The sequence below is a fragment of the Psittacula echo genome (assembly GCF_963264785.1).
Source record: "Psittacula echo genome assembly, chromosome: 3".
Lineage (NCBI taxonomy): Eukaryota > Metazoa > Chordata > Aves > Psittaciformes > Psittacidae > Psittacula > Psittacula echo.
In genome coordinates, this window is record NC_137736.1 from 124,046,113 (window position 1) to 124,073,673 (window position 27,561).

The following is a 27,561-nucleotide window of genomic DNA, read 5'->3' on the forward strand; positions in this document are numbered from 1 at the left end:
TGCTTATCGCCCTGTATAAGAGAGGGAATCAGCAGCACAGGAGGTTACAGATCACCCCTGAAATACACTGAGGAGGGCAGCTTCTCCCTCCATCCTGCTCCTACGAGTGCTGGGTGAGGAGCAGGGCTGCAGCCTGGCCTGGCTGAGATCCCAATTGGAATTGTCTTGTGCCTCAGGTGTTTCAACCTGGCCCCTTCCTCTCCTTGTGCAAAGGAACTGGTGGGAGACCAGGTAGAGCTCCTGAGGCAGAGGAGGCACCCACAGCACTGCCAAGGTCCCAGAGAGCAGCAGCATCCCTTACTCGAGCCATGGGATCCCTTGTGTCCCAAAACAGGGATCCCTTCCCGCCTGCCATACGGATTCCTTCTCTCCTGTCACAGGGGTCCCGTCGTCCTGCCATTGAACTTTACGAACTACATTTCCCATCAGCCCTTGCGCCGTGGCGGCGGAAGAGGCGGTTCTCGCGATGGGTGCTCTTCCGTTCCGATTGGCTCTCTGGGGCAGCCCCCTGCGGCTATTGGTTGAGGCGGTCACATGATGCTCCGGGAGACGTGTTGCCTCACGGAAGCCGTGCGGCAGCGGTCGGCCGTGGCGGGATGTGGCCGGGCTGCTGTCGGGGGCGGTCCCGCTAGGCCTGTGCTATGCTGCGGGCCCCGGGCGGGTGGTGGCGGGGCCTTCGCTCCTGCTCTTCCCTGCCGCGGGCGCTGCGGGTCTGTGAGGCGCTGCGAGCCCCAGAGCCGGTGGAGCAGGTTAAAGTGCAGGTGTGTGGCGGGGAGGTCGCGGTGTTCCTGGTAACGACCGTCACGTACAGCCTGAGCGGGCGGGAGGGGGCCTGGGCTGTGCTGGCCACCCTGGTGCTTCAGGGAGATGAGATAGAGCCTCTGCAGAGCGTTTTCGTGGGGTTACAGATTCCCTTTACAGTCTGCAGAGCCAGGTTTCGCTGTGTTAATTCAGTTTGCCATTGTTAAATCAGCTCCAAAGCTGTGAAGTTACTCAGGATGTGCAGGGAGAGGCTGCTACTGTAACGGCTTGTATTGAAACATGCTCTTTGCACGTTTGGATTTATCACATGGTTGGTTTGGGAGAGTGAAGCATTGCCTCTGTGCTGGTGATTTTACAGCTTTGAGGGCAAGATTCCTGCCAGGCTGTGTAAATGCAGCGTTCCCACAGAGATTCAGGGGTTTCCATGGCATGGGGTTGGAACTGGATGAGCTTCCCACCCGCTTCCAACCCACACCATTCTGTGATTTGCTTTAAGCCTTGTTCTGCATCTAGGTTTATAGCAGTGTCAGCTAAAGCCAATGATAACAGTTTCATTGGTGTTCATATCCACCTCCTGGTGTGCACCAAGGTAAACTGGGATAAATGGGCTTTTTAGCAATGGAGCTCTTGCACTTTCCTCAGCACACAGTTGTGTGTCCCCCTGTTTTCTGGTGCTCTCCACAGACAGAGCAGTGGTTGCAGGTCTGTAGTCCCTGTTTTAGTGCAAGGCCCTTGGCTAGGACTGCGCAGTTGTCAGTATTTCTGGGTGAATCTGTAAAGGACTGGGCTACTTGTAACAGTGTTAAACTGAAATGACAGAGGGGAGACTGAAATGAGCTCTTAGGCAGAAGCTCTTCCCTGTGAGGGTGCTGAGGCGCTGGCCCAGGGTGCCCAGAGAAGCTGTGGCTGCCCCATCCCTGGCAGTGTTCAAGGCCAGGTTGGACACAGGGGCTTGGAGCAAGCTGCTCCAGTGGAAGGGGTCCCTGCCCGTGGCAGGGGTTGGGACTGGATGAGCTTTAAGGTCCCTTCCAACCCAAACCAGTCTGGGATTCTACTAACCCAAAAACCAGTTTGAAACACACTGGTGTTCCTGCACACACATAGATGAAGCTTAATGGGGTAGGAGGAAGCTCATCCAGTACCAGGTGCTTTTCAGTTGTAGTTCTGTGAATAATGCAAGCTGGAATAAACTGATGCTGAAATTGGCAATGGTGCCTTTTTGTTACCCCAGGTGCTTGCTGCTTTGTTGCTCTGGTTCTATGCTGGCAAAACCGTGGGTGTTTTTGTATTAAACTGGGTTGGGGAACTGGTCAGGCTTAAGCCCAACCTTCTTCTAGCCAGGTTGTTGGAATGTGCAGTCTGCTCTGAGTTGGGATTGTCATTACACATTGCTTCTGGTAAAGCCTGAGCCTGCCGCAGCCGCTGCTGCTCCCATACAGGCCTGTGGGTATGCTCCTATTTCCTGTTGCAGAATGCAAGGCTCAGCTCCTTAACAGATCCCAGAACAGCCTGATGAGGTGGAAAATGTTTCATTGTTCAGGGGTTTTGTGTGTTTTCTTCAGGAGCACTTAAAAGGAAAGAAATTAAGAAAACCATCTGCCATTATACATTAAACATGCATCAAGTATAATGTATATGACAGGTTCTGGGGATTTAGTGGAATGCAGAGGATGAGCACAACAGCTTCAGGTGTGTTACTGTGTGAAATACCTTTTAAACACCTGTTTCTGTAGTCATAAGAATATGAGGGTGCCCAAATGATCAGACTTTAGTTTTAGACTCTTGTTTCTTGCAGTAGTTCTTGCCTCAGGTGGAAACACCCTGCAGAGGTCATTTAGGTAAATGTCTGAAATCGTGAGCCTGGAGCAAAAGCTGAAGTTTCATTGATTATTGGGCTTACGGCTTTAAAACCTTCCATAGTTCTTGTATGCAGTTGTCCTCTTCCTGCTATACAAACCTGGCTAATGCCTGGTGTGTGTTAGTGGTAATGTTGTAGTTTTAAGAGTGCTTTTGGTACTATTCAATGCCTGAAGATGGTTTAGTCTAGACAACAAAAGTTGATGGATTGACATTTGTTTGGCATAAAATCCCTAAAGCACTTGTGCAGTTTAAAGTTACTGGAACAATGAAACTGCTTGGAAAAGAGGCAGTTTGGTTCTTTAATCAGCACTGGTTCTGGTTGTTCTCTATAGTATTATTATAAGATGAGCTGGGAGCTCCCCAGCAGATAGTTTTGCTTTTAAGGGCAGCTTTGTCTCAACACTTGTGAACTGGGGAGCAACTGAGGAAGTTGTATTTTGAATGCTGTTTCTTTTGCTTGGTGCCTTGGTGCTGACTTCATTTCTTTTAAAGGAAATGTTGTTTTTCATTGAAAACCTCAAATGAAAATGTTAACGTAACAGGTACATGGTCAGTTCTGTTATTTTGCTGTCACAAAGAACTGCTGTGTTACTGTTTTAATTCTTTTAGTCAAACTGGACAAGAACATGGCTAGATTTCTTCTTAATGCATCTTTTCATATCTGTATTGAATTTGAAGTATAAGGGAAAGCATCCAGGGCATTAGGTTTTATTTTTGTGAACAGATTTCAGTCAGAACCTCCCTACAGGTGATGCAGCAACAAAAATTGATACTAAAAATCATAAAATCATAGAATCATAGAATGGTTTGGGTTGGAAAGCACCTTAAGATCGTCCAGTTCCAACCCTCTCCCATGGGCAGGGACGACTCACACTAGACCATGTCTCCCAAGACTCCGTCCAACCTGGCCTTTGAACACTGCCAGGGATGGAGCATTCACAACCTCCCTGGGCAACCCATTCCAGTGCCTCAGCACCCTCTCAGTAAAGAATTTCTTCCTTAGATCCAATCTAAACTTCCCCTGTTTCAGTTTGAACCCGTTACCCCTTGTCCTGTCACTGCAGTCCCTGATGAAGAGTCCCTCCCCAGCATCCTTGTAGCCCCTGCAGACACTGGAAGCTGCTCTGAGGTCTCCACACAGCTTCTCTTCTCCAGGCCGAACAGCATCCAAACAGTCTTGAGTGTGTTATAAAGGACTGTGCATCTCTGCTCTCTCCTGTTTCAGTACAAAGTGTTTTGAAGGGACATCGCTAATAAGAATATGTACTTTGCTAAAATGCTTTCCATCTTCAGAACACAATTTCTGTATTCTCAGCACCTCAGAGATGCAGGTTGGTTTTAGCTACCCCTCCTGGACTCAGGAGGAGATCTGAAGTCTGCCTAAGGATTTTTCTCTTTGCTTTGAAGTCAGTGTAAAAACTGAAACTGATTTTTCCTTTTAATTATTTTTCTTTTAATTTTTTGTTGTCCCTAAAGAAATGTTTCCTTTGATTTCAATAAGAAGTTAAAATAGGGCTAAAGTAGCTTGTCCTGCTCAGCTGGAAAAAGACTATCGTGACCCTGAGCTGGTGCCAAGAAATAACAAATTCCTTTTTCTTTTACCTCTAGGGCTGGGTCCGCTCTGTCCGATCCCAGAAAGAAGTTTTGTTCCTACATATAAACGATGGGAGTTCTCTGGAAAGCCTCCAGATCGTTGCTGATCCCAGCCTGGAAAACAGGTTGGTCTGTTTGAGATACCTGAGGATATATGTGGTGACCAGTGCTTGGTGGGGTCTGCTCAGGCCTCCTTTCCTCTTGCCAGTCACTTACCTGACCATGGGAAAGGCCGTTTGGCATTCTGGGCTCTCTGGATGTGTTTTTAGGATGGAGCGTGTCTGATTGCTCTATCTCCATTGAGCTGAGGCCTTGTGGTTCAGTGTCTTGTCTTCTGAGATTAATTTGGACCTCATTTTCTTAATAGCTGTAGCAGTGTGGTCGTTCTGGACTACCGCTGGACTTGCTTGGATATCGCACGACATAGCCAGGGATAACCAGGAATAACTGTCTCTCAGGTTTTGTAAGGCTGTTGTTCTTCCTGTAACTACCTCAGGGCAGGCTTGGTAGGCATAACACCTAGATAGGCATGTCTGTTATATTATAATAAAGTAGTGCACTTGGTTTACAGCTTCACTTTGTTTGTTACTCTCAGTTGCTCTTTGGGCTGGGGTTGGGAGTTCTGGGATGATCCAAGAACCTTGTAACTTGATTGTTTCATTTCTCTATAAGCCTGGTTCGTCCCCACAAGAGCCCCTTGTCTCTTTTCTCCTTGCTTGTTCAACATTCCTAACTTGTCCTGAATTCTTCTACAGCTTTGTGAATCTATTCACATTCCCACCTATGCATTTAATAAACTTTCAGTTCATGGATTAAGCCCTATAGCTGCAGTACCTCTTGTGATCTCAAGTGGTCCAGCTACATGAACAGGATTCTGTCTTCTGAATGTTGTTGTCTGTGTATCTGAATGTTGGTTTTCCCTGGTTTTTTAGGGACCTGACTTTTGGAAGCGCAGTGGAAGTGCAAGGGAAATTGGTCAAAAGTCCTCATAAGATGCAAAACATGGAGCTGAAAGCTGAAACCATCCATGTGGTGGGACCTTGTAATGCTTTGGTATGTCACTGCAGCAGGAGCCCAACTGATATGACCACTTTGGAAATGGATTTCAGAAGGTCCAAATATGCAGCAAAGCTTGCTCAGACTGTTTCTTTAAGTCTGATTGATCCTGCAGGCTTTGATTTGTCAGCAGTGTCTGTAGGGTACCTCGAGGGTGAAACATGGGATCACCATGAAAGCTCTTCTGGAGCAGAGCTGTTTCTACATGGAAATGGGCACACATGCTAGCAGCTTGTCCTGCCCAGAAGCACTTGCCTGTGCCAGGTGGTTCACCTGATTCAGTCTGGCTGGGATGTGAATTGGAGAAGCAGTGAGACTGGCAAAACACTCCAGATTATGCAGGAGAAAGAACCGTACCTGCCACAGGCATGTTTGGAACTGGCTTCCTGTTGCAGCAGTGAGATGAACTTCAAGAAGACTCAATGTCCAAAAGGGTGCAGTATTCAGAACACTACTTTCTTCTCTTGTGTTCATGGCTCTTGCTCTGCTGTAAGCATTATGAAATCCACAGAATAACTAGAAGATAGGCAAAAGCATCCAGTTCTTCCCTGTTGTGTAATGACAATTGAGTTTTAGTAGACAGAAATAGTATCCCATGAACGGCAGTAAAACTACACTGACTCCAAGTTCTCATCCTCTTATTTTTCTTTCCCTGTTTTCAGTTGTTCCCCCTGAAAATGAAGGAGAGGCACCCGTTGGAGTATGTCCGCCAGTTCCCTCACTTGCGATGCAGAAACAACACACTGGGCTCCCTCTTGAGAATCCGCAGTGAAGCCACTGCAAGCATCCACTCATTCTTCCAGGTACTCCCCTCTGTACTGAGCTTAGATCTAAACCACTCCCCCAGTCTGGCTTCGTGAGAGCACATTGGGAGGGAGGGAATGTTATCCTGAATGCAAGGTGTGGATTCAGCTTTGAGGGCAACAGCACAAGAGGGACTTGGATCTGTTGGAGTGAGTCCAGAGGAGGCCACAGAGATGCTGCGAGGGCTGGAGCAGCTCTGCTCTGGAGCCAGGCTGAGAGAGCTGGGCTGGGGCAGCCTGGAGAAGAGAAGGCTCCTGAAGGGGAGACCTGAGAGCAGCTCCAGTGCCTAAAGGGGCTGCAGGAAACCTGGAGAGGGGCTTGGGACAAGGGCCTGCAGGGACAGGCCAAGGGGAATGGCTTGAACCTGCCAGAGGGGAGACTGAGATGAGCTCTTAGGCAGAAGCTCTTCCCTGTGAGGGTGCTGAGGCGCTGGCCCAGGGTGCCCAGAGAAGCTGTGGCTGCCCCATCCCTGGCAGTGTTCAAGGCCAGGTTGGACACAGGGGCTTGGAGCAAGCTGCTCTAGTGGAAGGTGTCCCTGCCTGTGGCAGGGGTTGGAACTGGATGGGCTTTAAGGTCCCTTCAACCCAAACCAGTCTGGGATTTGATGATTTTAGACATGATGGTTTTCTTTTCAGGCTTGGGGCCTGTCTGAGGCCTTGGTCACTGTGTTGCTTTTGATCAGGTCAGCACATCTGTGGTCTTGTTAGCATCTTTCCACCCACTTCCTGTTAGTTATTTTATCTCTTTCCCTAAGTTGCAACACATTTGCCTGTGAGTGTGTGTGGTCTGTGGAACACAACATAATATGGAGTTGTTCAGCCCATCCTCTGCAGTGACCTTACAGTCCTTGGATAGAAGCCTCATCCCACACAGAAAAATCTGTGATGCAAGAAGGCTCTGACAAACTGACTCAGAGCTTCACACTTCTCAGTTTTTACCTTTCTGTTACTGGGTTGCAAGTCTGTATGAATGCTGTTAGCTGAGACTGAGAGACTCCTGTTTTGATGCATTACAAACTGATGGGTGGGAAGCACCTCTGTTTTATGAATGTGTCTCATTCAAGTTGTGGGCATGGCACAGGCTGTGTGCAGGTGGTGGGGCTACAAATTAACTCCACAGATACTGTATAGAGAAAGTGTGATTCTTTGTGTGAGTAGATAAAGGTAGCAATTCCTCTGGCACACCTGAGCTCTTTCTTTTAAAGCTATTAATTGAAATCATAGAATCCCAGACTAGTTTGGGTTGGAAGGGACCTTAAAGCTCATCCAGCTCCAACCCCTGCCACAGGCAGGGACATCTTCCACTAGAGCAGCTTGCTCCAAGCCCCTGTGTCCAACCTGGCCTTGAACACTGCCAGGGATGGGGCAGCCACAGCTTCTCTGGGCACCCTGTGCCAGCGCCTCAGCACCCTCACAGGGAAGAGCTTCTGCCTAAGAGCTCATCTCAGTCTCCCCTCAGGCAGGTTAAAGCCATTCCCCTTGGCCTGTCCCTACAGGCCCTTGTCCAAAGCCCCTCTCCAGGTTTCCTGCAGCCCCTTTAGGCACTGGAGCTGCTCTAAGGTCTCCCCTTCAGGAGCCTTCTCTTCTCCAGGCTGACCCAGCCCAGCTCTCTCAGCCTGGCTCCAGAGCAGAGCTGCTCCAGCCCTCGCAGCATCTCCATGGCCTCCTCTGGCCTCGCTCCAACAGCTCCACGTCCCTCTTGTGCTGCTGCCCCAGAGCTGGATCAGGACTGCAGGGGGGGGTTTCCCCAGAGCACAGCAGAGGGGAAGAATCCCCTTCTTTGACCTGCTGCTCACGTTCCTTTTGATGAATGTTTTAGTTGAGATCAACTGGTTTTAGTTTGAGTAAAATCATATTAAAAGCATTCTGATTAAAAATTTTGTGTGTAATGGTTAGCGCAACCTGAATAACGTGAAAATCATTGGGATTCGTTTTCTGGTCCCAAATATGTTTGTACGTGTCTTCTGCAGTGGCAGAGAAGGCTTGCTTGCTCTAGAAGTTATGTGTATGGAACTGGATGGTATTTGGAAGACTTTTATGTAATTTTAATTTTACTTTCCTAATAGAATAAGCATGTCAGGTAAAGCTGCTGCTGTTTCGGTGTTGTGCCAGCTGGAAGGACACAGCACAGCTTTGTTGGGAAGCAGTCTTTGCTGCTGTGCAGCCACTAGATGGCATCGCCTACAAGCATTTGTGATTTCAAACATGGGCAAGGAAGCCAGCCCAGATAAAGCATCTTACTGTGACAAAGGCTTTCCTTCAAATTAATTCCTGTTCAAGCTCTGACATACCTTCCTCTTCAAGACACTCAAGAGATGAGCAGCATTAAAATATGTAAAGTATCATTAATTTAGCAGCAACAACTGCAGGAAAGTTATATTTAAAAGGATGAGGAAGATTTGGTCCCAGACCTGATATTTGCATTACTTATGTCATGACTCTCCTCTCACAAGGAACATCTGTAGTTTGCTCCATTTCTGATGGAAGGAAAACTGCCTTTAAATTGCCACCTACCAAAAATGTTTGCCATTATCCCCAAAATGTTGCAGTTTCCAGCTTGACAGTGTCAGAACATACCATAACCAGGAAGTATAATCACAGTGAATTATACAAGGATGCTGGAGAGGGACTCTTCATCAGGGATTGTAGAGACAGGACAAGGGGTGATGGGTTCTAATTGAAATAGGTGAAGCTTAGGTTGGATATAAAGAAGTTCTTCCCTGTGAGGGTGCTGAGGCGCTGGCACAGGGTGCCCAGAGAAGTGGTGAATGCTCCATCCCTGGCAGTGTTCAAGGCCAGGTTGGACAGAGCCTATTCATTTCCATCAGTGAATGTCTAATGCCAAATGCCTTTGGTTTGGATGCTGAAGCCTAAAATGTCATCTTTAAATCTTTTCCTGAGTCTTGTGGTCCGTGTGGGATAGGCACATTGTTCCTAGGCACAGTGAAATAGTTGCTGTGTGAATGGCAACCTCCACTTTGTGCTTCAACTGACATCCAGGTTTGTCAGAACCAATAATGTGACTTGAATAATTTTGAAGTGTTTTAGGAGCTTTTATAAGGGGAATTACCCAAGAGTCTTCTCATGGGTTTCTCGTCTTTGAGACCTGTGCAGTTCCCATTCCTTTCCAAAGCGTGGAAGGGATCCTCTGTGTGAAATGTGCTTCTTTGCAGCATCTCCTACCACTGTCAGAGGAATTTAGGCAATTTTCCAAACCTCATGTAGGGCTGGGAGGCCACATGAGCAGCAGATCTCTGGAGTATGCATGGAATTGTGGCAGAGACCTGAATTTTGATAGACTGAAACCACCCTCCCCTGGCAAAGCAAGTACTGCTGGCTCCAAAACTTCTTCTGTAGTAACTGGATCTAGGTGAGGAGCTCCTGCCAGGCACTGAGCAAGCTGAGGTCTTTCACCTGTAACCAAGGTAGCATAGAGCTGATGGTAGGGACTTTGCTCCCTCTTGTTGTGTTGTAGTACTTCCACAAAATGCATTGCCTGTCCTTATGAACTCTTTGGTCCAAATTAGTTTAGGTTTGATTCTCAGGATGGGCAGTAAATACTGCTCCTATCTTTCCAGCCTTTTAACTAGCTGATGGTAAGGACCAGGACCATGTGAGTTTTCAGTTTGTATGAATCTGGTACAAGCTGTGAAACTACGGCTTTAAAAACATTTCCATTTTATCAGTGTTTTGAGTAAACAGACAGTGGGTTATGTTACGTCATTGCCTGCGTCATGGTAGTGCTGGCACACCCTGATTTTAAAGGGATTCCCTTGTTACAGTGGTGCAAGAGAGAAGAACAAATCCCTTGTTCACAGCTGAAGTCAGGTTGTTCTAGGTTCTTGTTTGCCTTGACATGCACAGGTGTGATCTGTGCTCCAGCAGTAATCTCTAGAGTGACATTAAGTCAGGAAGGTGATGGTCAGTAGAGTTCTGTTCCTGGTTTTGCCTCTTAACATGCTGTGTGGGATTGTCTGAGGTCAGCTTGATGTACCCATGCACTGAAAATCAGGTTGCAGCTGGTTTAAAAACCATGTTTGCACTACAGACAAACCCAGAGAGCAGGGGCTCTTTCCTCATACAGCCTTGGATGCCTCTGCTGAATCTATGGACTATTACATGAACGTGTAATTAATTCTCCAGGTACCTAAAATATGACCAAGCCAGGGTATAACCTGTCTCTTGAAATCAGTTTGACTTCCATATCTCAGATGATGTGAGGTGGAATTGACATTTTCATGGTGGTTGGGTGTTCTTAAAACCTCTTTTCCTATGCAGTGCTACCTAACACCCTTGATCATTTCTCTTAGTGGAGAACACAAGAGTATCCTCTGCCTAACCACCATCTTCCAAAAACGTGGAAGAAACTGAAGTATTGAGGCCATAGAGGTGAATCTGATGGAAACTGCCAAAAAATATAATATTACTGGAGGAGGTGAGAAGAAATGGGAAAGAAGTGGAGATGGGCAGTTGCAAAACCCCATAGTAATGACATATATCTCATTTCTTTATGAAGCATGGAAGAAAAAGCACAAGTAGTAAATCATGCTAGTATTTAGGTAGTTCTCTGTCCATGAAAGGCAGAACTCGTCTGAAAGAGCAGATATTCTGTCCTGGTTGGGGTCTGATAGCTGAGTTTTGATGGGTGCCGGTTGATGCCATCCTTGAATTTGGTATCTTTAACGTGAGTGTTCTCTCTATTCCAGGACAATGGCTACATGCATATTCATACCCCCATAATTACATCAAATGACTGTGAAGGTGCTGGGGAACTCTTTCAAATTGGGGTAAGTTGGCTTGTTGTGTAAAGTTTGGTTTGATTTTTGTTTGCAAAGCAGTTCTGCAGTCACTGAAGGCTGGAAGAAAGGTTTGTCTTTGCAAAACTTCTCCTTTATGTACTCCTGTGAATATATCTTTAATGTAGCAGTCCTTTGCTTCAACTAATAATTCAGAGTTAAACAGATACATTACTTTATATTCTTGTTGTTATTATTGCTGGTTTGGACATTACTTAGCACCTTTTGTAGTGATGAAGTTTTTCTGTCCCTGGTGCTGTGGAGGAGTTTCCAGCAGAGAATAACAGAGGGAGGTGGAACATCTTAGTAAGCAGAAAGATGTGATTATAAGAGGCCAAGAGATGGGATGGGATGTTCAGGACAGCCCATGACACACTGCTTTCTTAGCTTTTTAATGAAGAATATAATTCATTATGAGTTAACTCCTTAAAGTCAGCAATATCTAAAACCCCTTTCACATAGAACCATAGAATGGTTTGGGTTGGAAGGGACCTTCAAATTTCATCTAATCCAGCCCCCCTGCAATGAGTGGGGATATCTTCAACTAGATCAGTTTGCCACCTGTGTATCTATTCCTACATGCTACTCCTGTTGCATGTTAGAACTCTCCCTCAACATTGCCAAGTCACCCCATCCATCCACCTAAGTACTGCCACAATCTATCATTATTCACAGTACTTCACATCTTGGTTCAAAACCTCCCATGAAACTTCAATCCAGCTAAACCACAAAGAGCTTCCCCACAGACCTCTCATGATTCCTAACCCCTACATCCATGAATCATAAGAAATTCCATCTGCCTTTTATACTTTTGTATTTGAAATTCACTCATCTGTCTCAAACAATTACATCCATTGCCACTTATGCTTGTTGGCTCCAGCCTTGCTGGTGAATCATCTGTAAGCAAAAGAAAGTGTTGAGGTAGCAGTTGCTTGTTGCAAGATCGTGTCTTCCACTCTCTGCAGACAAAAAGCCTCCATGTGCTGGCTCTTCAGGATCTCAAGGTCTAACCTGCACTGCTAGTGATTCCCTTCCAGCCCAGCTCAGCTTTTTGCTTGCTGGAACAATAGAGTTTGATTAGCTGAATTGTTCCTGGTTTAATTGAGATCCCTTAAAGCTACCAAAGGTTTGTTCCAGGCTGTTGCATGTAAATTAAGATGGGAAAACAAGTGAGAGTTAATGATGAGAACATTATACAATTTGCAGCTGTACATGTATTACGTCTTTGGTACAAATTGTATCCACTTGAAAGCTGTAGAGGATGCAGGACTACAGCGTAGGTGGCTGGTGGTAACAGAAGCACTGATGCACATGTTAATTGAGGTGCTAAATTGTGAGCCTGAAACTTGTATAAGCTGTATTATAATAAAAACTTGTATAAACTGCACTAAATAGGCAGTTAAAGGCAAATACCTTTCTCTTTCTCAGTGTGATTGCTTAGGTGTAAGTAATACCTGTCTTGGAGAAATGCAGTGATGGCTGTACTTGAGAGGTGCCAAGCCAGATCCCGTTAAATGGCCCATGCTACAAAGAAAAGGCTTCAGAAACCCACTTGCTGCTAGGAAGTGGGAAGTTCTCCCTGATTTCCTGTTTCTTCTTTAAGTACCACTTCATTGTCTGGCCTAGTTTAGGACTTGGGTTTGTTTCTGCAAAGCTCTGTTGGAGTTGGTCTTGGCTAGCAGAGACCAAGACCACTTCACAGTGACACTGCTTCTTGACAGTGGAATCTGGGGAGGATTAAGCCTGCTTTAGGCCGTGCATGAGAGGCTGTCAGATATAAAAAGAAGGATGACAGAAGGGTGTCAGACATAAAAATGAGGGTGTGGTATTCACAGGAAAGCTCAGAATCTTTATATGCTTTTAATCAAACCAACCATCAAGACCTTCCCCATCTGCTGTATTCAGTCACTTTTAAACTAGCCCTTAGTTCCCTGCTTGAACAAACCAAGGAACAAAGTAAGTTCCTGTTCCTCTTATATTTGAGCAGTAGCCAAGAATTATGGTGAAAGCCACCTGCATATTACATTCTTCAGCTTAACAAATGTTTGAATCCTCTACTTCAAGTTTTAAGACCTATTCTCCAGTTGCAACCAGAACATAAATTGGTATCCTATTGATCCTGCACTTACAGTAGTTCTAATACACCTGCTACTTAACAGGTTGGTTTTTCTACTTTGATTTGTGTGTATAAAAGTGATAATCTCCGCAGTTTTCCTGCCCTGCTACAGGTGGAATAAGGTTAAAACTTTGGTTGAGAAGCCTTTAGGACCCAAGCAGAGGCTGCTTTTGCACTTGCTGTGAGCCACTGCCTTTTAATAGCTGCTTTCTCTTGAGTGGCACAATTGTAATCCTCTGACTAATGTCTGAGGGCTGCTCAGGCCCCTGCATTCCTTGGGACTGGTGGAAAGTGAAGAGGAATCTGTTTTTACATGAGACTTGAAGAGATGGGGTGGGAAAAGTATCTTGAGTTAGAAGGAAAAGGCTTTCTGAAGTCCTATGATCTTTGATTCCTAGACCTCTTAATCCTGTAGGATTTATGTTTGTTTATATGTTCAGCTTCCTTATTATCTTTGTTTGGTTTGGGGTGTACTGATTAGTCTGTGCATAGCTTTGGCTGGGATGTTCCCATACTAGGGCTTGGGCTGGGGGAGAATCCCTTCCCTGTCTGCTGGGCAAATCAACTCAGCTAAACGCTTCTATCATGTAACAGTGAAAAGAGAGTGGTAAGCAGAGGAGGTATGAAAAGAGAAATCAATCATAAGAACTCCAAAGACATCTTTTGCAATTGAGGCTTTCCACACCTGGAAAAGTGAAGGTTTGAGGAGACATCACCACAAGTGGTCAGCCAAGCCGCCCCTATCCCACGTGGAGAACATCAGCAGCACCAGCCTGTGGATTTCTGCACCTTGGGTGGTCCCTTCCTTTGGTGGAACCTTGTGTGTGTGGGGGTAGCATCTTGCTTGTGCTGCCCTCTTTAAAGTAAAGGTACTGAAAACACCAAAAGAGCTTTGAATATTGAAAGCTGGGTTGTAGTGGAATGAGGGGGAAAGTAGATCCAACAGCGTGAGACAGCCCTTTTAATTTAATCTAAGTTAGTTCCTCTGTACCAGCAGTCTGAGCACTTCAGGGCAGATTCTTTCCTTTCTTCTTTTTGTCCTTCTGAAGTCTAAAATTCTTGGCAGCTTTGTATGGTGCAAGAAACTTTACCCAGTCCCTTTCTGGGGCTGCTTCCTAGGAAATCTGCCTTGCCTTTGTGACCCAGCTGCATGTCTGCGCCCTGCTATTTTCAGTAGCCTCCCACTCTGTCTGCAGTGTTGAAGACTCCCTGTTTTCTGGGTCTTTTGCTCTGTCTTTTCCACTTTGCTCCCTGGAAAGTTTCCTTGTTTGACTGTCCTCAGCTGCTGTGGAGAAGCGGAGGCTCCTCTATACTCTAAGGGGGAGTCTTGCTGGCCCAGGACACTCCAGCTTGTGTGAAGAGGCCCTGGAAAGCCACTTTCCGTGCTGCTTCAATGGAGCCTTTTAGAAGAACTCAGCATGCAGTGAGTTACCAAGCACAGTAGCTCTATTGGCGTTCACGCTCTTTAAAGCAGATCTCACGTGTTTTGTATTGCCTGTGGCCATATTCCTTGGGACGTTGCTCTGTGCCTAAGAACTGCTACACTCTACCTGTTGGCTGCAGTAGAGAGTATGTGCTCTGTATCAGACTTGTCTCTTACCTCGCACATACCTCATTATCTGCGTGGTGTTTAACTAAATCCAGGGTCTGGATCAGACAATTTTATTATTTAAAAGGATCATCATCATAGAATCCCAGAATGGTTTGTGTTGGAAGGGACCTTAAAGCTCGTCCAGCTCCAACCCCTCCCACAGGCAGGGACACCTTCCACTAGAGCAGCTTGCTCCAAGCCCCTGTGTCCAACCTGGCCTTGAACACTGCCAGGGATGGGGCAGCCACAGCTTCTCTGGGCACCCTGGGCCAGCGCCTCAACACCCTCACAGGGAAGAGCTTCTGCCTAAGAGCTCATCTCAATCTCCCCTCTGGCAGGTTCAAGCCATTCCCCTTGGCCTGTCCCTACAGGTCCTTGTTCAAAGCCCCTCTCCAGCTTTCCTGCAGCCCCTTTAGGCACTGGAGCTGCTCTCAGGTCTCCCCTTCAGGAGCCTTCTCTTCTCCAGGCTGACCCAGCCCAGCTCTCTCAGCCTGGCTCCAGAGCAGAGCTGCTCCAGACCTCACAGCATCTCCATGGCCTCCTCTGGCCTCGCTCCAGCAGCTCCAAGTCCCTCTTGTGCTGCTGCCCCAGAGCTGGATCAGGACTGCAGGGGGGTCTCCCCAGAGTGCAGCAGAGGGGCAGAATCCCCTCCCTCAATCTGCTGTTCACATTCTGGGGATGCATCCCGTACAGTTAAGGAGACTTTACTGTAAACCTGAAAAAAACATCCAGGCATTATTCTTCTCTAAAATCCAGCAGCATTTGGCTTTTGGGATTGTTTTTTCTACCCTCTCATAGGAGAGAATGTAAATGTTTCTCAATACCTGAAGGGTTCAGGTTCATGGCTGTGCCTACTGTGGCACCAGAGATGCGTGTCTGCTGCAAAAGATGCAGGCAGCATCTACTGTTCCTTTGGTACTGCTGAAACAGCCTTGTCAGCACCAAGGAAGGATCTGCTGGGGAGTATCACAGTTAAAGGCAGCAGTATTAGTGTCTGTCAGGTGTTTTCCCCTTTAGAGATGCGTCACAGCCTAAGAGGCAGCCAGGCCCTGTGAGACAGGGATTTCAGAGAGGTGCTCAGCATGGAGCAGGGTAGGCTGGAGCTGAGCTGAGGGTGTTTTTTAGCCCTTCAACTTTCTGCTCACTTCTACCTTGTTCATCTCTATCTGTAGTTGCAGTCTGTATTTGAGGTGTTTGTCTCAGCAGAACCAGCTGCTGTTGCCCAGTGCAAGTCTATCTGATTGGGATTAGGACTGAATTGCAAGGAGGACTTCTTGGAAGTCATGAATTTTGCAGTAGTTATCTAAAGAGGAAAACCCAAACATGTTTAGAATGGGACATCACAGAGGGCAGGTCTGGATTAAAGATGTGGTACTGTGAAGCTTCAGCAGGATGATGGTGTGGGCCTGGGTTAGAGCTACAGCAGTGATTTCTATGGGCTTTTCAGATCTTCTCTGATCCCTTCATGCATTTGACTTGCATCGAGTGAAAGACAGAATCAAGTGGTTTATACCTTCCCGAAGCTAATTGCCTCTAGTAAACAGTACTACAAGACTGACATCAAAGGGAATCATCTTAAATGAAATCATTAGCCATTTGAAAAGATGGAGAACAAAACAGGTACTAAATCCAGTTGTTCTTGTATTTAGAATGAGAATAACAAGCTTTTGATGTTGATGTTGAATCCTAGTGTGTTTGTAGCATGGTTATTCTAAAACACCAAAATGTTTCATACAGATTCCCCCTCCGTCTTTCCCCATTGTGTTTTGGGTCGTTTTTGACTAGGGAATGGAGAGAACTTGGAAGCAAACACATTATTCCCCCCTAATCATTTACCAAGTAGGTATTTTAGGGTTGGGAAGTGGGAGAAAAGTCCATCAAATTGAAATAAAAGCATCACAATGTTGTCACTTTGTTTTGCTTATCATGGACATGAAAAACAATGTCAGAGTCAGCAGTGAAGGGATAGCATCACTTACTGTTTATCTTCTATCAGGGGTTATGCTTGTGTATAATGAAGAAACATGCTTGATCTAGAAGGCTGAGCATAAATCTGGGGCACAGGCACTTGAAAACAGGGTCCTGTGCTTGAATGTGTGAAGTTGATTACAGGATACCTCCTTGCTGAAGGGGTCCTTTCTGAAGGAAAAGGGAGATACTTCATTCTCCCTGCCTAGCAAATGGATTGTCTTTTGCAGCTCGCAACCCCTGTTCATCAAGGTTTCTGCCTCAAAATGAGGGAGAGGAGGTGGGCAGCTGTGGAGAGGCAATCGGATGGTGATGAGGAAATAACATTCACCTTCTCTTCACTCTTCATCTTCTGTTGGAAGCCCTCCAGGAGCTGCTCACAAAGCAGACGCGCATCTGGGATCTCTCAGTGGCCTCTCAAACTGGCTGCAGTTTCTAAGCCCACTTGAGCTCTAGACTTTCTCACACTCTTCCTTCAGTCCCTCGCTGTTGTGTCTATTTTCCTTCTCCCTCCCTGAGATTCCATCTGATTTGGAGAATGAAAAATGACACAAAGTCATTATAAATAAACCAAGCCCCAGCTCCTGCAGACAGCTGTATCCTGTTTGTGGATTTGCAGGGAAGCGTGGAGATTTCATGGCTAAGCCCTTCTGTTCTTTTCCTGCTCCCAGTCTGCTCTTTCTCCTTGTTTAGAAGTTGCATCCTACAGGATTAGGTGGGATTTTTCACTGGTGGAATGAGGAATGTAGCGAAGCTAAATTGGCAGTAGGAGGAGCTGGAATGGTACGTGGCCCTTCTCTCTAGTGTTCTGCCCATGGCTCTGGGGCTGTGGCATGTGGATGTTCGTATGTTTATTAATATCCTTATTGTTTTTGAGCAAATACTCTGGGTTTATTTGAAGAAAACAATAGGGGCCTGTTTCTGCATCCTTGGGATTTGTTCTTTGGGTTTTGTTAGAGCTGCAAAACCTATTAAACAAAGGAAGCAAGCCACAGATTGTCGTATTTTCATTGATCTCTGTGGAACAAGGCAAGCTTGCTCTTCCTTCTAGTGTGATGCTATGATGCCTTGTGATCTGAAGGGTTTGGCAGCCTCTGTTTTATCTTTGAGAGGAGCAGCAGAGCTCTTCGAGACAAAAGCAACACCTTCAGATTCTTTGGGGAAAATGGCAGCTTGTGGAATATCAAAGCCTGGCAAACAAGAAGTTCTTCCCTGTGAGGGAGCTGAGGTGCTGGCACAGGGTGCCCAAAGAAGTGGTGAATGCTTCATCCCTGACAGTGTTCAAGGCCAGGTTGGACAGAGCCTTGGGCAGCATGGTTTAGTATTGAGGCGTCCCTGCCCATGGCAGGGGCTTGGAACTGGATGATGTTACGGTCCTTTCCAACCCAAACTATTCTGTGATTCTATGAAACAAGCCTGAGCTTAGCAACATCCCTGTAACTAAGGGGAGTAGAGTGGCTGGAGATAGTTCAATGCTTAGCTGAGCTGGTAACACTGAGCATAATTCCTAGGAACTACACATTGAAAAGTGGGTATTTGAGACCTCACTTGGAGCATTGTGTGCAGTTCTGGTGTCCTCAACATAAAAAGGACATGGAACTGTTGGAACAAGTCCAGAGGAGGCCACGAGGATGATCAGAGGCTGGAGCAGCTCCTGTATGGAGACAGGCTGAGAAAGTTGGGGCTGTTGAGCCTGGAGAAGAGAAGCTGCGTGGAGACCTCAGAGCAGCTTCCAGTGTCCGAAGGGGGCCTACAAGGATGCTGGGGAGGGACTGTTCGCTAGGGACTGTAGTGACAGGACAAGGGGTAACGGGTTCAAACTGAAACAGGGGAAGTTTAGATTGGATCTAAGGAAGAAATTCTTTACTGTGAGGGTGGTGAGGCACTGGAATGGGTTGCCCAAGGAAGTTGTGAATGCTCCATCCTTGGAAGTGTTCAAGGCCAGGTTGGGCAGAGCCTTGGGTGCCATGGTTTAGTGTGAGGTGTCCCTGCCCATGGCAGGAGGGTTGGAACTGGATGATCTTAAGGTCCTTTCCAACCCTAACTATTCTATGATTCTATTTCAAACTTATCTCAGAAGAAAGGGTTCATCAGATTAGCTTTGAAATTTCTTTCTGTCTTGCTCCTGAACCTTTGACTCCTCCAAAGCTTAGGGATGACACTGAAATATAGGAAAAGCTGAAGCAAAAATCTCATTTATCTTCATGGTTTTTTAAAAATCACAAAATTGTGACCTCTAGAGAGCATCTCATCCATCTCACTGTGCTCAGACAGGCAGCTAGAGCAAGTTGCCCAGGACTCTGTGCTGTTAAGTTTTGGATATCTCCCCAGCTGGGGACTTCACAGCCTCTCTGGGCAACCTGTTCTAGTGTCTGACTGCCCTCACAGCAAATAAAAAAGGCTTATTCTTGTTTTCAGATGAAATGTCATGTATCTCTATATAAAATCACTGCCTCTTGTCCTACCAGAGAGCACAGCTGATATGAGTCTGGTTCCGCCTTCATTCCCTTCCATCAGGTATTTATGCCCAAGGATAAGGTCCCCCCAGAGCCTTCTGTTCTCCAGGCTGAATAGTCCCAGAGCTTTCTCAGCCTCTCCTCATATGGAAGATGCTCCCGTCCATTAAGCATCTTCCTTTGGTCCTTTGCTGGAATCACTCCAGTATGTCCATGTCCCTCTTGTACTGGGGAGGCAAGCACTTTGTCCAGTGATCTTCATGAGCCACCAGTGCTGTGCAGAGGGGAGGGATCCCCTCCCTTGTCCTGCCATGTAGAATCATAGAATCATAGAATAGTTAAGGTTGAAAAGGACCTTAAGATCATCCAGTTCCAACTCCCCTGCCATGGGCAGGGACACCTCACACTAAACCATGGCACCCAAGGCCTCATCCAACCTGGCCTTGAACACTGCCAGGGATGGGGCATTCACAACTTCCCTGGGCAACCCATTCCAGTGCCTCACCACCCTCACAGTAAAGAATTTCTTCCTTATATCTAATCTAAACTTCCCCTTTTAACCTGTTACCCCTTATCGTGTCACTACAGTCCCTGATGAAGAGTCCATCCCCAGCATCCTTGTAGGTCCCCTTCAGATACTGGAAGCTGCTCTGAGGTCTCCACGCAGCTTCTCTTCTCCAGGCTGAACAGCCCCAACTTTCTCAGCCTGGCTCCATACAGGAGGTGCTCCAGCCCCTGATCATCCTCGTGGCCTCCTCTGGACTTGTTCCAACAGCTCCATGTCCTTTTTATGTTGAGGACACCAGAACTGCACACAATGCTCCAAGTGAGGTCTCCCGAGAGCAGAGCAGAGGGGCAGGATCACCTCCTTCGACCTGCTGGTCACGCTCCTCTTGATGCAGCCCAGGATACGGTTGCTTTCTGGGCTGCGAGCGCACACTGCAGCCGGCTCATGTTCATTTTCTCATTGACCAACACCCCCAAGTCCTTCTCTGCAGGGCTGCTCTGAATCTCTTCTCTGCCCAACCTGTAGCTGTGCCTGGGATTGCTCCGACCCAGGTGTAGGACCTTGCACTTGGCGTGGTTAAACTTCATAATGTAGATGAGGTCCTTAGTGACATGCTTTACTGGTGGCCTTGGCAGTGCTGGGAAATGGTTGGACTTGATCTTAAGCATCTTTTCCAACCTAGTTGGTTCTATGATTCCATTTGCCATGTGTGCTCCTCCCTGTCTTGTGGTCAGCTTGATTCTGGCAGGGAGATGGTGAAGCTCAGCCCTCATACTCAAATTACTTTAAAAGTGCTTGACACAGAGGTCTTCTATTTTTGCTTTTGTGCCTGTAAATTAAAACCCCAAAATATACCATTCCTTTAAAGGCACTTTGGTTTTTTAGAGTTTTTTTCACCATGAAACACTCAACTTGCTACATTTTCCATTACTCCTTGGTTTTTTTTGCTGAAAATATCTGAAAAAACACACAAAAGCCAACATGAACCGTAGTTTGTTCTTCAGTGCCTGTATGATGTGTAAGCTGTGATGGTTCCAACTCCATATTGTCTCAGTTCTGCTTTTCTTGAAGCCTGAATAACAAGTCTAAAGAGGATGCTGCATTGTTTTTTCTTTGTTCTGATTACTCTTTGTCTTTTTGCAATGGAAACAAATTCATTTGCCCATGAAAAGGAACTAACAGTGGTTTGAGAAGTCTTTGCTAAAAGTTGAGGCACCTCATGTGGAAAATACTCCTCCATTTTATCATCAGATTTGAAACTGGATTTTGAAGGCAATGATGTGTGAAGCTTCGAACTTCAGCATGATAGAGATTTTTCCCTTCCCCCTCACTGTTCATCTTATCATAGAACACTTTAGGTTGGAAGGGATCTTCAAAGTTCATCTAGTCCAACCTCACTGCAATGGGCAAGGAGATCTTCAACTAGAGCAAACTAGATCAGGTTGCCCATCTTGGTAGGAAGGAGTGAAAATCACTGCTTATATTTGGCGACCAGGTTGATAGGATGGCGTCTTTCTTACGTTGCTGGTCAAAATGTTCTTCATCATATGTTTCAGAGGAATTTTCATTTTGTATACCTGCATTTCCCAAAAACATGGGATGTCGTTTCTTTACCTGCTCCCAAACACCTAGGTAGAAATGGAGCGCGTAGCTATGTAGTTGCTGTTCAGCCTGGAGAAAAGAAGCTGCATGGAGACCTCAGAGCAGCCTTTCAGTATCTGAAGGGGGCCTACAAGGATGCTGGGGATGGACTCTTCATCAGGGACTGTAGTGATAGGACAAGGGGTAACGGGTTCAAACTGAAAAAGAGGAAGTTTAGATTTGATATAAGGAAGAAGTGGTTTACTGTGAGGGTGCTGAGGCACTGGAATGGGTTGCCCAGGGAAGTTGTGAATGCTTCATCCCGGACGGTGTTCAAGGCCAGGCTGGACAGAGCCTTGGGTGCCATGGTTTAGTGTGAGGTGTCCCTGCCCATGGCGAGGGGGTTGGAACCAAATGATCTTAAGGTCCTTTCCAACCCAAACCATTCTGTGATTCTATATGTGTTACTTTACAAGGGAGCCAAAAATCAGAGGCTGCTGTAGAAAATCTTAATTTCTACCACTTCTGTTCTCATCCCTGCTTTTAAAATGGTGAATATAGAATCACGAAGTGGCTTGGGTTGGAAGGGACCTTAAAGCTCATCCAGTTCCAATCGCTGCCATGGGCAGGGACACCTTCCACTGGAACAGCTTGCTCCAAGCCCCTGTGTCCAACCTGGCCTTGAACACTGCCAGGGATGGGGCAGCCACAGCTTCTCTGGGCACCCTGTCCTTCCTAACACTTTATTTTGCATTTTGTTATCTTGTACTTTTCTATAAGGAAGAAGTTCTTTACTGTGAGGGTGGTGAGGCACTGGAATGGGTTGCCCAGGGAGGTTGTGAATGCTCCATCCTTGGCAGTGTTCAAGGCCAGGTTGGACAGAGCCTTGGTTACATGGTTTAGTGTGAGGTGTCCCTGCCCATGGCAGGGGGGTTGGAACTGGATGATCTTAAGGTCCTTTCCAACCCAAACCATTCTGTGATGCTATGATTCTACAATGGCTTTTCTAATTCAGCTCATCCATGGTCAAACGCATAAGTTACACAATTCCTTCAGTAAAATTCAGAGCTCCTGACATACCAACATGTGAAGGTGAGAGGTGAAGAGCTGCAGATTCTCTTAGCTTTGTATGAACTCTGTGCTGCCCTCAAAGTTAGGGGGAAACAGTAGACTCCATGAAGCTGTATCATATTAGGTTACTTCCCACTCACTTGAATGGATATAACTGGGGATCCAGTTTACAATCCCTGTTAGTCTGAGAAACGTATGAAAGAACTCTGTATCCTTTCTCTGTGCTTATGTGTCCAAGCTTTCCTGGTGACACTGGGGGTATGTGCTCCAGTTCGCAAACCTGTTCTGCAAGTTGTTGTGATGCCCACAAACCCATGTCCTTATGAGTCATTGAAAGTGGAAGTGGGAGCTGTGGTGTTTCCCACTGAAAATAGGCTTTTCGTTACAGACACACATCATTGTGTGGAACCCTTAGAGAAGTCCTGAGGAATTCTTTATCTTGATGTGTTTTGATTGAGAAGGTTTTAGAGCCAGTCTGAGCAAAGAGGGGGAGTGTTGTGTTGTGACCTCCCACACTGTTGGATTCCATCTCAGCAGTGTTTGGGTTGAATCCCATGGAATTTCCGAAGAGAAAATAGGGGAAATAAGCCAGGAGCTGTGATTTTTAATGAAACACTGATGGGCTGACTTCTTGTTCATTGTTTTGATTTACAGGTGTCAAATGAGGCAAAGGAATCTGCAGAAAAGACCCATTTCTTCAATGTGCCTGCTTTCCTGACTGTTTCTGGCCAGCTCCATTTGGAAGTGATGGCAGGGTGAGTAAAACGAGAAGGTTTTGGCTTGATCTGAGTGGTCGTCCTGATTTTGCCCCATTGGTATCCGTTACATAACTGCCCCATGTGTGCCAGAAACCAGTGGCTGGATGATGGTGTGAGAAACAGGGCAAAATCAGACTGCTTTTTAGTTCCGGTTTATGAGCTAGTTTTAAATACTAGGAGTCTCCTGCTTGCCATGAATTGGGAATATTGGATGGAAACTTAATCTTTATGGGAATGATTGTAGGATTGTTGCTAATCACTGTAATACCTTAAATGTCTTTTTGCTATTGCTCATATCTGGCATGTCTCAGCAAGAAAAGCTCTTTCATTTTAGTTATCACATTCCTTTCCTCTTTACTCCTTTTCTACAAAGCTTTCTTTTCCTGTCTCCTTGAGTCTTCCTGTGTGTTTCTTCCTTCTGCCAATTTTCGCTTCTCCTGTTTCATGGCATTCACACTTGATGCTTTATCACAGAATAGAATCATAGAATAGTTTGGGCTGGAAGGGACCTTAAAGCTTATCCAGCTCCAACCCCTGCCATGGGCAGGGACACCTTCCACTAGAGCAGCTTGCTCCAAGCCCCTGTGTCCAACCTGGCCTTGAACACTGCCAGGGATGGGGCAGCCACAGCTTCTCTGGGCACCCTGGGCCAGCGCCTCAGCACCCTCACAGGGAAGAGCTTCTGCCTTATCTCCAGCCTGAACTTCCCCTGTTTCAGTTTGAACCCATCACCCCTCATCCTATCGCTACAGCCCCGGATGAAGAGGTTCTGATGAAAGTTTCTAATAGTGTTAACTGTGCCTCATATCCACTGCTGAGAACCAGTGGGTTCTATTTAATCACTATAGTTCAATTGGCTGCTGGTAAATAGCTGCAGTTCAAAGTGCTGAGTTTTGTGTAGAAATCAAAAGGTATAAACGTCTTCAGAAAGCTGTTTTCTGCCTGGCTTGTTCTCTCTGAGACACTGTCTCAGACCACCTAGATGGTTATCATCTGCTGCCATGCTCCAGCTAAAGGTTCTCACTGGACAGGATGTTTAACATGTGGTGCCCTGGCTGCTGCAACCGAAGCACAGGTCACTTGGCAGCGACAGGCTGATGCGTCATCTCAGCCATTAGCTGGGGAAAGCTAATGAGGAGGAGGTTTGTTTAACTGGAGGGTGGTGAAGTTTGTGTGTCCCTGAAAGAAGATGGGATGACATGGATTTGTACACGTAGGATTTAATTGACTGTCAAATGTTGTGACCTTTATTGAAAGATGTAATTCCACAAATCAAGTAAGTCCAAAGCAAAACTAGGGATTGTAATGATTAACTTGAAATACAATCTCACTCTCTTACATCAGTCTGTTCCCTTTAAATAGCACACAGCCTGCTCTGGGATGGAGTGGAAGCTGAACTGGGCAGATGCAAGACCTGCCTGGTAAATGTATTTTCCATTGATATCACTCAGGTGCACCTTGGCCTCTAAGGATGGGTACAAATAAATCAATGCTCTTCAGTGCGCAGTACATGACGTTAAGCTTCATGTTCCTATTTTACAGTAGCGTGTTGTTCTTACAGGAATTTTAAATTGATCCAGTGCCATCTAAATATAGATGTGTTTATTCATAATGGGGTATAACTCTGTGAACCTGCTCCTTTATTTAAGCACACGGAGTTGTTGATCCTATAGCTCAAGTGGTATTGAATCCTTTTAGTCTGCAAAAATAGATCAAGCTCTTCTAGATGCAGAAGCACTGTAGTGATGCATCACAGTATTAACCCTCTAGATGGTGTGAAACCCTTTAGATCTGCGAAGGTTTTACCTGTGATTATCAAATTGGGCCATACTCTGTGTGAATGGGACTCCTACCTGATCAAAGAATGTAAGTGCATAATAGCAACCAGAGCTGCTTGGCAAATTGAATGTGTTGTGATGGATGTGGGAGTCTTTCTGCCCCCAAAACGGAAATATTCTGGTCTTCCCAATAAACAAAGCAGCCAAAACAATGAAGATTTATGTGGTTTGGATTTGGTCCTGTGCAATTTACCCTTTGTTTTAGCCAGACAGAGTTTTTCCTGCCCAGAAAAGGAACTATTATTTGGCTTAAATAAAAGGTTAAGTTGCTGCAGGCTTTCAGGAGCAACTGCTCCTTGAGAATCTGTGGGAGGAGAGTAGGGTAGGAATGCTTGGGAGCCCTTTCCCCTTCCAGTCTTGGCCTGTAATCCTGTTGTGACTTGCTGTGGGACATGGGAGCATAGAGAAAGCGTGCAGGGGTGAAGCAAGATAGGTATGACAGGCAGGGAGGCATTTGTTCATTATGTTTATGCAGTAGGAAACAGAAAGCTTGGCAATCATCTCTGGAGTTAGCTTGGAGGCTGCTCGTGAGCTTTGTAAAGCTAAAACCTGTGGTTGGAAAAGGCTGGGCAAGGGAAAGACTTAGCAGATGTATCTGGAACCAAGTCTTCTGCTGTCCTTGCTGAGGGTTCATCTGCAGCCTACAGGCTATCACCTGAGTACACATGCCAGTGTGTTGTCCAGGGCTCAGAGCTTTATTTTATGGCAGGGGTGCTTGGTGCCATTCCTGATAACAGAGAGAACATTGAGCCATTTATGATCATAAAATCATAGAATAGTTTGGGTTGGAAAGGACCTTAAGATCATCCAGTTCCAACTCCCCTGCCATGGGCAGGGACACCTCACACTAAACCATGTCACCCAAGGCTCTGTCCAACCTGGCCTTGAACACCGCCAGGGATGGAGCATTCACAACTTCTCTGGGCAACCCATTCCAGCGCCTCAGCACCCTCACAGTAAAGAACTTTCTTGTATCTAACTTAAACTTCCCCTGTTTCAGTTTGAACCCATCACTCCTTGTCCTATCACTACAGTCCCTAATGAAGAGTCCGTCTCCAGCATCCTTCAGACATCCTCCTTCATCCAGCATCCTTCAGACACTGGAAGCGGCTTTGAGGTCTCCACGCAGCTTCCCTTCTCCAGGCTGAACAGTCCCAACTTTTCCAGCCTGTCTCCATACGGGAGGTGCTCCAGTCCCCTCATCATCCTTTTTCCATGAGGAAAGGTGTTTAGAGTGGTGTTCCTGCACTTGTTGTCTGTCTGCTGTGCTGTGTACGCTTCCTATTGAAGGCAAGGTCAGAGAAGTTTGTTCTGTCTCAGCCTGACACGAATGGCCTAGTTGGCACAACTTGTCATTTCATTGTACATCATCTTTGCAGTGACAGCATCTAGGTTGGCTGCTCAGGGTGTCTGAGTCATTGTCAGCTGTAAATCTATAGGCTCTTTAAGGTCTCCAGAAAGTCTTTATTCAGTCATACAACTCTCCCTTTCAGTTTTAGTCTCAACTGAGTCAGTAACCAGTGTATGTGGTAGCAGCTTGTAGGACTGTGTGTGTTCTGACAACTGGATTTAAATGTCATTGGTTTACTGTGAAGTCCCTGTGGTATTTCCTTGCCCAGTGATCCTTTGGTGAGGATAAAGGCCCCTTTGGGGGCCTGAACTAGGCTGGAGGGCTTGTGACAGCTGAAGATGATTCAGAGACCTATTGAAGACAGCCAAAACCAAGCATTGCCAAGAAGTGCAGCTCACTGGCTGTATTTACTCTGGTTTTAGTGTTTGTTTTTTGCTCCTTTAACCCATCTGCACCTCCCACAAGCTCAACCTGCTCCTCTCCCTTCAACCCCTCTTGCTCATAGCTTACATCATTGTTTTGCATTGCTTTTCCTTGTGCCACGTTTCATCCCATGCACTGTCTGTTCTGCCTTTTGCATCATAGGTTTAACTAAAACTGCTCTTCCTAAAACCTCTGGGGGCTATCCCCTCCCTAAATCACAGAATGAGTCATCTCTTCATTCCCTGCCTTCTACCTTAGCTCAGTTTCTTTTATCAGGCCTTCAGGGGGATTCTCATAGAATCACAGAATGGTTTGGCTTGGAAAGGACCTTAAAGCTCATCCAGTTCCAACCCCCTGCCATGGGCAGGGATGCCTTCCACTAGAGCAGCTTGCTCCAGGGTTAAAACAAGAGAAGTTTTAAGTGGATGTAGTGTGGGGAAAATCACCAAGAGATCAGTCAAGCATTGGAAAAGATTGCTGGGCAAGACTGTGCACTCTTCATCCTCAGAGATTTTCAGGACCAGCTAGATAAAGCCTTGAGCAGCCTGATCTGGCCTTCTTGCTGACCCTGCTTTGAAGAGAAGACTGGACCAGTGATCCCCTGAGCTCCCTTCTGGCCTGAATTATTCTGTCCTCACAAATTTGTTCTTGGCTTAATGCTCATTTTCCTCGCCAGCAGTCTCATCCACAAGACCATCGTGGTGAATTTTCTCTCTAGTTCACTTTCATTTCAGCATCTCGCCCCAGGACCTGTATTTTTCTGCCTAACTTAAAATCTCAGCCTTTCGTACTGACATCTGCCTGTTCACGTCAAGCTATTAAACATGGCTTAATTGAAATAGAATTAATCCCATTCCTCCCTCCTCAAGCTCATGCCCTTGATTTCCAAACCAGCATGGATTTTCTGCCTATTCCAGATACTCTCTGCAGTCCTTCAGCTGAGTTTTCTGGTTGCAGAGAGGCTCTAAAACAATCTCACACATCCAGACCGTTTTGGCTGTGTCTGCCTGAGTTTGTAGAGAGCTGAATG

At 46.3% G+C, this 27,561-nt stretch overlaps 1 protein-coding gene across 3 annotated transcripts in view; it reads left to right on the forward strand.

Moving 5' to 3' along the window:
- Window positions 1-591: 591 nt before the first annotated feature.
- NARS2 (asparaginyl-tRNA synthetase 2, mitochondrial) overlaps window positions 592-27,561 on the forward strand; it is a 61,774-nt gene continuing 34,804 nt past the window's right edge. For 2 of the 3 annotated variants that reach the window (XM_080613146.1, XM_080613147.1), the window contains exons 1-6: window positions 592-761; window positions 4,231-4,340; window positions 5,148-5,268; window positions 5,934-6,074; window positions 10,781-10,861; window positions 22,816-22,916. In XM_080613146.1, coding sequence (XP_080469272.1) covers window positions 642-761; window positions 4,231-4,340; window positions 5,148-5,268; window positions 5,934-6,074; window positions 10,781-10,861; window positions 22,816-22,916 — 674 coding nt within the window. In that variant the 5' untranslated portion in view covers window positions 592-641. Of the gene's footprint in view, window positions 762-3,908; window positions 4,341-5,147; window positions 5,269-5,933; window positions 6,075-10,780; window positions 10,862-22,815; window positions 22,917-27,561 lie in introns of those variants that run through there. The other variant, XM_080613148.1, reaches the window with a different exon arrangement.